This window comes from Cyprinus carpio, chromosome B1, assembly GCF_018340385.1.
Source record: "Cyprinus carpio isolate SPL01 chromosome B1, ASM1834038v1, whole genome shotgun sequence".
Taxonomy (NCBI): Eukaryota; Metazoa; Chordata; class Actinopteri; order Cypriniformes; family Cyprinidae; genus Cyprinus; species Cyprinus carpio.
This window is the reverse complement of record NC_056597.1, coordinates 16,779,362-16,788,325: the sequence shown is the minus strand read 5'-3', so window position 1 is coordinate 16,788,325 and position 8,964 is coordinate 16,779,362. Positions and strand designations below refer to the sequence as shown.

At 36.7% G+C, this 8,964-nt stretch overlaps 1 protein-coding gene across 1 annotated transcript; it reads left to right on the top strand.

Annotated features, from left to right (window-relative positions):
* The first annotated feature begins 161 nt into the window (after nucleotides 1–161).
* On the top strand, nucleotides 162–8,422 carry LOC109045774 (nocturnin-like). The gene is made up of 3 exons (XM_019063579.2): nucleotides 162–329; nucleotides 5,044–5,316; nucleotides 6,423–8,422. Exons 2-3 carry the CDS (start codon nucleotides 5,052–5,054, stop codon nucleotides 7,280–7,282), a joined length of 1,125 nt encoding a protein of 374 aa, XP_018919124.1. The 5' UTR covers nucleotides 162–329; nucleotides 5,044–5,051; the 3' UTR covers nucleotides 7,283–8,422.
* Nucleotides 8,423–8,964: the final 542 nt, after the last annotated feature.

The window sequence follows — 8,964 nt, the reverse complement described above, 5'->3', positions numbered from 1 at the left end:
TAGGACTAAGCAGTGACTTCGAAATTTAGGAAATTGTAGGTTGTTCTCCAATTTTGATCTGCACTGTTATGGCTCTTATAGGATAAAACGCTTAGATGCAGGCGCCCCCTTGAGGACGAATTCTGTGTTTCCACGTGCATTACCACTTCAATCCGGCAGATGGCAGTGTAACACCATTAATCAGGAATGACCTTGCGTTAGTTTACAGCTGTTTTTGTGCCGTGTGTACGCTCGAGGAGGTCACTTATGTTTCAGAAAGGAGGCAGATCGCATCGACACACGCAATAACCGCGCTACAACAGGAATATTCAGTGTTTGACTCCAATCTGGTGAGTAACAAAACCTGCTACGCATAGCCACGCTTACCTTTAATGCACACGCTCTGACGTCCTTTATGTCTCTGCGTTTGTTCCTTTCCGTTTCATCGACGATCGTTCGGCGCAGCGCACATTATTGATTTCACACTGTTCTCCAAACTGCCTCCATGAACTGTAACCTATGCGAGGTTCATGAATCACAAATCATGTTAAAGTGCTGCATGTCCTCCACTAGCTCTTGTAATGGTCTCTGTTTAAGAAAGATAATGTAATGCGTTCAACTCAGTCCACTTGTTGATAAACGTATTATTCACATAAACATAACGGTATTCAAGAAACAATGTAACTTACTACACAAGTTTAAATTCGAACCTACTATGAATAATTAAATGATACCGTTAGTGATGCTTCGATGTGAAAATGTTGTCCTATGACTACGATTATTTTATTATTAACAGTAACGCAGTATCAACCAAGTAAGAGTGATGTAGGCTAGTTCTAGTTACAGTAACGCAAATACAGTAATAATGTGTTATATTCTCGGTTGAAGCTAGAAAGGATACAGCTACAGGAAACCAACAATAAATAACTTTTTTACCTATTAGAATGTGTTTTAGTGAAGTCTACACCTACCCTAACCCTAAACATACCCTTACAATATTGCAAATACATTAAATATCGTTGTTTAGCATGAGAAAAAGAACGCAATATTAAAGTGCGCATGCGGAGTAAACCCTGATAGGAAAATCTGCGGGTAGGATAAAATGTCAGGACACCTGGACTAACTGTTACATGAAGGCATGTCCACACCAAGAGTGATAACTAGCCTATCAGATATATGTACATTTTATTATATATTAGTTGGGGTCCTCAAATTTGATTGGTCAAGCATTGTTTCAAGAGTGCTGATATTAAAGGGATAGTAAGTTCACCCAAAAATGAAAATTACCCTATGATTTACTCACCCTCAAGCCATCCTAGTTATATGTGACTTTATTCTTTCAGATGAATACAATCAGAGTTACATAAAAATAAAAAATAAAAAAAAATGTCCTGGGCTCTTTCAAGCTTTATAATGGCAGTGAATGGCTGTTGACATTCAGTAGTTCAACAGAAGTCCAATAAAGTGCATCCATCCATCATAAAAATAAATGGCCTCCTGGTGTGTTTGTGCAGGGGTGGCGAACTCCAGTCCTGCAGAGTTCAGCTCCAACCCTAATTAAAACTCACCTACCTGTAGCTTCCTAATAACCCTTCAGACCTTGATGAGCTTGTTCAGCTGTGTTTGATTAGGGTTGAAGCAAAACTCTGCAGGGCTGTGGCTCTCCAGGACTGACGTTTTTTTTTTGTCTGAAACATAATTTACTTGATAATATTTGTTTATACAACAGTTGTGTGTATGCAATAGTACACTTGCAATTGTGTTACTGTTTAAATGAATCCGATTCGGATTAGAACATCTTTTGAGGGCATTTACACCTTAATGCATTTTGAGTTATTGGATCGGTATCTATTTGAGTTCACACATTACATCTACACTTACTTTGCGATGGTTAAAAGGTATGTTTCTATATAATTACAAAAGTGTATAGTAGGAATGTAATGAGGACGTACTACATTCATCATGCTGTCATTGTCGCTACACTGCAGTTCACAACTCCTTTCCTGTGGCCTCATGGGATTGTAAAGCATCCATCAGATGCACACTTCACAATATTGCTGGAATTTGTAGGTCACCCAGGCACTTTTCGCATACTGTTTTATGAATCCTGGGAATTCTGACATACTACTCTTTCCTATACTGTTTTTCACCTACTGTATAGTTAGGCATGCAGCCATAGTCTTTTCATGATTTTATGAAAGTGAATATGCATGTAGTAGCAAGCAAGTATAGACCGGTACGTCATGTACTCTGAAACACAAATGTCATTAAATCTTATCTTGTATGATTTCTCATGACCGCTTCAGCTGTCACTTACAATTAACAGCTTCTTTTATGGCACAGTTAAGCAGGTTAAATAGGAGTCAAACTGCAAGAGATCTGATTAATCTCATGAATGAAGCTAGAATGAGATAAGAGACAATATCTTCATTTATTACAACATGCATGGGGAGGATCTTTTTCTTACAGTGCCATGTCACCCCTTTAGTAGAGTCATATTGATCTAACCCTTCATCTGTAATAATAGTGTTGATGTACTTCCCCATATTCTGTTTGTGTGGATGAAGCTATTTTTGATCTGTGACTTTTAAGCATGACCTCAAACATAATGTTGAGTGGCACTGAGGTATATTAGCACAATATTGACCTGAAATATATGACACTCCCTTACATTCCTTCCCAAAATGTACAGTGGCACTACCATGATCCCTTTTAAGTAACATAACGCAAGACAGTAAAAATGTATTAAAAATGTTAGAATGAATAAATCAACATTGTGTTTTTGAACCATACCATGATCAAATGCTCACTTGGTAACATAAAAAGTGTGCCAAAAAGGTAGGTGACTTGCTACAGACTATTGGGAATGTACAAACCGCAAACATTGTAACCTTGCCCAACTTCCTGTATGCCAACTCTCACAGTTAGAGACATTCGCCATTAAACGAATTACACCATATGTTATTTATCACATTTTGCAAGACAAATGGTGGGGTTTGTTGACCAAGACTGTGTTTTGTTAACGGCAGCATTTTGCTTTGGTACTAAATGTGTACAGTGTGAGGTGCAAAAACCACATGTGGTGACATGGTTGCTTTATGTACCCTGGGACACCCTTCTGACCTATGTACTCGGCGTGTGTGTGTGTGTGCATCCATATGGTCTCCTGACGTCTCAAGTCTGTAATCTCATTCTGTCAGAAGCAGTTTAATACATGCAGCCAGCTGTGCATTTCTGCTGAGCATCGCTCACACAACCTTACAACAAACACACACACTGCTGTAATACAGACTTGAAATCCAGACCTGAAATCATGGAGGTTGTTGGTAAGATTCTTATAATTTTAATGACAGATGTCATTTTTATTGATTGGTTAAGTCATTTTAATGTTAAGCTTTCTATCTCTGCCACTTGGTTTTAACTCCAGGTGTGTTTTGAGGACTTGAAGTGAACCCAGTATAATATATGAGCTCATAGATGGACAATATTTATGTTGTTTAAAGCTGTGTGTAGCTTACTTTACAAAGAAGTACTGTGTTGATACCGTGGTGCAGTGATGGTATTGAATAGCAATAACATGGTACTTTGACATATAAACTACTGTTCAATAGTGTGGGATAAGCAAGATTTGTAATGTTTTTTTTTTTTTATAAATGCTCATTAAGGCTGCATTTATTTTATGATAAAAAAATACAATAATATTGTAAAGTGTTATTACGATTTTAAGTAATTGCTTTCAGTTTTAATATACTTTAACCCTCTGAGGTCTAGGAATATAATTTATTCCTGTGGTGACAAATCTGAATTTTCATTAGCCATTACTACAGTCTTCAGTATCACATGATCTTTCAGAAATCATTCTAATATGCTGATTTATTATTAATGTTGGAAACAGTTGTAAAGCTTAATATGTTTTTGGAACCTTAATACTTTTTTTTTTTTTTTAAGTTAAAAAGAACAACATTTATTCAAAATTGAAATCTTTTTTGAACAACATACATCTTTACCATCAGTCTTTACTATCACATTTTATCAATTTAACATGTCCTTCCTAAATAAAAAATTTAAATTCCTTAGCATACTGTCCCCAAACTTTTGAACAGTAGTGTATGCAAACAATGCAAAATAAATAACATACAACACGAGATGAACACCCCACTGATATCAGTATCATAATAAATGCTGTTTTATTTTATATGGAGCAGGTTGCACTATAAAGGTTGATATGTTGACATCTAACTTCCACAGTGGTGTTGTTAAAAAATGCTACATTTTGTACTGATGGGTATCGGCACAAAAGAATAACTAAATAATAAAAATGATTTATAATAAATAATAAATAAAATAGTTTTAATTAAAATATAATTTATCATTGTATAATTACAATTATTAATTATTTTGTAGTTACTTCAGTAATTATTTTATTAATTTTATTTAGTCACACATTGGGATCTATTCAAGTGCCATTAAAGATTATGATATGGTTAAATTAACTCATTTAGCAACATTGAGCAGCAAACCCCCCAGTGATCTATAGAGCTCAGAGACAGCTGAGTTCAAAGCTAACCAGGCGTTAATCAAGGCACGTTAAGTTGTTTAAGGTCAAGATGGATTACCAGGAACCTACAGACCATCAGAAAGCTCTGGTGTAGCCAACCAGGACGTTCATTTAAAGTGAAGAAGTCTACACCTGTGAACTTGTATGTTAATCAATGGAGCTATTACATGCATGAACGCCTCTCAGCTCTGGGTGCAACGTGTTTTATGCAACTCATGTCTGGCCGGTCCTACTTGCTGCTCTCAGTATAAATGAATTAAGCATGTGTTTGCTTGTCCTATTTGAAAAAGATACAGGATTGAATGTTAAAGTGGAAGTAGGTGGCAAAGCCTGATTTAGTTCAGCACAACTGCTCGATGTAAAGGTGTGTTCACACTGACAGCTATTTGCAACAATGTGACAGGTGTTGTTCTTTATTTTTTTTAAGAGAGTTGGTGATAGAATTCCCGGGGGGGGGGGGGGTATCAAGAATGATCCTGATGTGATGGTTGTTTTGTTTCTTTCAGCATGTTCCATGGGCAGCAGAACTAGCGGTCTCTACAGTGCCCTGGTTAAGACCGTCAGCAGACCAGCTCTCCCTCACCCGTGTGACTCCACTTACAATCCAGGTAACGATCTGGATCTGGATCAAGACCCAGCGGACCCTTTGAAGCTGTTGCAGGAATGTAGAGAGGTTTTGAGAAACCGGCCAGCACAGCTGCAGAGAGCTTTCATTCAGACCGGGCATGGAGACGCCAGGCAGACCATCAGAGTTATGCAGTGGAATGTACTTGCACAAGGTATAAATCTTCATACAGAAATGACACTGAATGACATTTGTGACCCTGGACCATAAAAACCAGTCATAAGTCGCACTGGTATATTTGTAGCAATAGCAAACAATACATTGTATAGGTCAAAAGTATCCAATTTTTCTTTTGTTCCAAAAATTAGGTTATTAACTAAAGATCATGTTCCATTAAGATATTAAAACTTCAATTTTAATTAGTAATATGCATTGCTAAGAACTTAATTTGGACAACTTTAAAGGTGATTTTGTCAATATTTAAATTTTTTGCAGCCTCATATTTCAGATGTTCAAATAGTTGTATCTCGGCCAAATATTGTTCTATCATAAAAAACCATACATCAATGGAAAACTTATTTATTCAAATCTCAATTTAAAAAAATTGTCTCTTATGAATGGTTTTGTGGTCCAGGGTCAAAATGACTTATGTTTAAAATCATACACTACTGTTCAAAAATTTGAGGTCTGTTGTGGTCTTTTACTTAACAATGCTGCATTTATATGATCAAAAATAGAGTAAAAATAGTAATATTATGAAATATTACAATTTAAAATAACTGTTTTCTGTTTAAATATAATGTAATGTTTTCCTACGATGGCAAAGCTAGAAATGGTCTTCAGTTTCACATGATCCTTCAGAAATCAGACTAATATGCTAATTTAATACTATAGAAAATAAACTATTATAAATGTCGATAACAGTTGTGCTTCTTTACAGTACTGTGGAAACTGTGTTACTTTCAGGATTCTTTGATTAATACAAACTTCAAAAGAGCAGAATTTATTAGATGTCTTTACTGTCATTTTGATCTTTTTTTCATCCTTGTTGAATCAAGGCGAGGTTATTAGTTAACTAAAACTATTAATATACAAACAGAAAATAGAAAAAATAAAATTAACTGAAGAAATATTCATAAACCTGTAAGAATCTTTCAATTATATTAAAACAGAACTGCCATTTTTCACAAATTTGTAAAAGAAAAAGTTACTTTTTCAAGTTCTAAATGTTTGAAATGTCTTTAGCTGGGATGATTTTTAAGTCATTTTCATTTAAACCGTTTCTTTTTTTTTTTTTTACTTCTCTCTGTCCTGTTGCAGCATTAGGTGAAGGCATGGACAGTTTTGTGCAGTGCCCCATGGATGCTCTGAACTGGGCTGAAAGGAAGTATTTGATCCTGCAGGAGATCCTAACCTACAAACCAGACATCATTTGCCTACAGGAAGTTGATCACTACTTTGACATGTTTCAGCCTGTCCTGGCAAGTTTGGGCTACCAGAGCAGTTTCTGCCCCAAACCCTGGTCTCCATGTCTGGATGTGGAGAACAACAATGGCCCAGACGGCTGTGCTCTGTTCTTCAATCACAAACGCTTCCAGTCACTTAACACAACACACCTACGACTGTCCGCCATGATGCTGAAGACCAATCAGGTGGCGATCATCGCCGCTCTACGCTGCCGAGCAACAGAGCGTGCGTTTTGTGTCACGGTGACGCACCTGAAGGCACGGAGTGGTTGGGAGGTCCTACGCAGCGCGCAGGGCTCGGATCTGCTACGGAATCTACGAAACGTTGCACAGAGAATCGAGACCGAAGAAAAAACAGATACCGACGTTCCTCTGATCGTATGTGGCGATTTTAATGCCGAGCCGTCAGAAGACGTCTATAGGAATTTCGCAACATCTAGTCTGGGATTGGACAGTGCGTATAAGCATTTGAGTACAGATGGGAAAACCGAGCCTCCTTACACGACGTGGAAGATCCGGCCCAGCGGCGAGAGCTGCCACACACTGGATTACGTGTGGTATTCACACAGAGCGTTTGATGTTAATGCGGTTCTGGACTTTCCTACAGCCGAACAAATTGGACCCAATAGGCTTCCTTCCTATAACTACCCTTCAGATCACCTCTCCCTCGTCTGTGACTTCAGCTTCAAGGATCCGGCGCTTGTCTCCCAGTAATTACAGACATGCTAGTTATTTTGCAAGACATTCACCACAAGTCGAAACTTGTGTAGGCACAGCATTTCTACATATTTTGCATCGTTCATGACTCATTAACGATTCAGTCAGTATATTCCAAAAAAGGTACACAAAAATGAAAACGCTCCATTTCGCATTCTTTAGAGATTTATTTTCATTTTCAAAAACTGCAGCACGACAAAACCTTCACGAAGCATAAAAATCAGTGTCAAAGTAGTCCGTACAGTACAAAATACAGTTTGTTCATACAATACGATAGCTTTGGGTGAAATCTATTCAATTTTTGCTCAAACTGCAATCAGAAGTGTTGCCTCAAGACTTGTCATATCAGGTTAGGCATTAATAGAGAGCTGTAGTGGATGGATTATTTTCAAGAAGGATCTTAAATATCAGTCTGTCGCTCACACAAAGTTATAGCATGGCTTCAGAAATATAATCATACTAGAGCTGCACGATTAAGATCGCGATCTCGATTCAAACACCAATGCAATCCTATTTTTAAATGACAGCAATTCACCCGTCTATTAAAAAAAAAAATCAATCATACTGGATCATTCAAATCTGTGTGATTTCAATCTTAACTGCTGAGCAATAATATTTTGTCACACATTATTTTGTTTAGTTCAGAATCGTGGGAGGATTGTGAACTCTGTTTGGGACAAATAAATCGTGCTTCTCAATTTATCCAGAATCTTGCAGCTCTGAATCATACTGTGGACATGTGGATTGTTTCTGTGGAGCTCACCAGTGTGAAATTGTTGTTTTATGGAAAAGAGCAGCTTGGACATTAGCTAAAATATCTCCTTTTGTGTTCCACAGAGGAAAGTAAGTCATAAAGGTCAGGAAAAGACATAAGAATGAGTAAATGATAGCACAATATTCAGTTTGGTGTGATATTATTCCTTTAAGCTCTTGTATGTTCCTGACTTTGAGAATGTAGGTTTAAAAGCAAAATGTTACTTTTTTTTTTATTCCTAATATATGACTCAAAAATTTGTTGGGTCTTATTGTTGGTAATGTCATGAAGGTGTGCACAAATAAATCTGTTGCATTGTGGTATTTCATATTGACGAAAATAAAGTATGTTTGGGAGGGTGTCAAATTCTGCATATAATGTAAGTCTTTTTTCACTTCACTTATTTATTAATGAATCATTTCCTTTGTGGAACATCCCCAAAATGGTCATTTCACAGCTAGTTTCACCAGAGTCTACATAATCAATTTCACACAGTTTCGACTCGTCACCTGAGCTGTTGATTTTATAGTCAAGCATTATTAATTTTATGAGCTAATTATAAATTAACTTTTTTTTTTTTTGCTGTAAAGGTCACTACAGAAAGAGGCTGCAACTCCATCCCATCTTGGCAACTAAAAATAAGTTTAGAAAATAATAGTATATTTTATTTTAACATTCATTTTATTCTAAGTAATGATAATGGTTTTAATGGGTTTAGTTTTAGTGAACTATTAAAAACCAAGAGTGAAACCAGAACAGGATGTCTTGAGGAGCTTTAAGAGATTGTGGTGTAGAGTGTCTGTGTGAAAAGGTCAGGTTTCTCAAATGTAACCAAAAACACATCTACCCCCTCGTGGCTGAATATATAACTGCATGAACACAGCCAAGAAATACAACTTATTAGGGCTGCACGATTATGACAAAA

Bases quoted from the DNA above. Each gene is read 5' to 3' on its own strand.
- LOC109045774 (XM_019063579.2), top strand. From the start codon at position 5,052: ATGGGCAGCAGAACTAGCGGTCTCTACAGTGCCCTGGTTAAGACCGTC. The intron at 5,317-6,422 runs GTATAAATCTTC...GTCCTGTTGCAG, and splicing joins GTGGAATGTACTTGCACAAG to CATTAGGTGAAGGCATGGAC.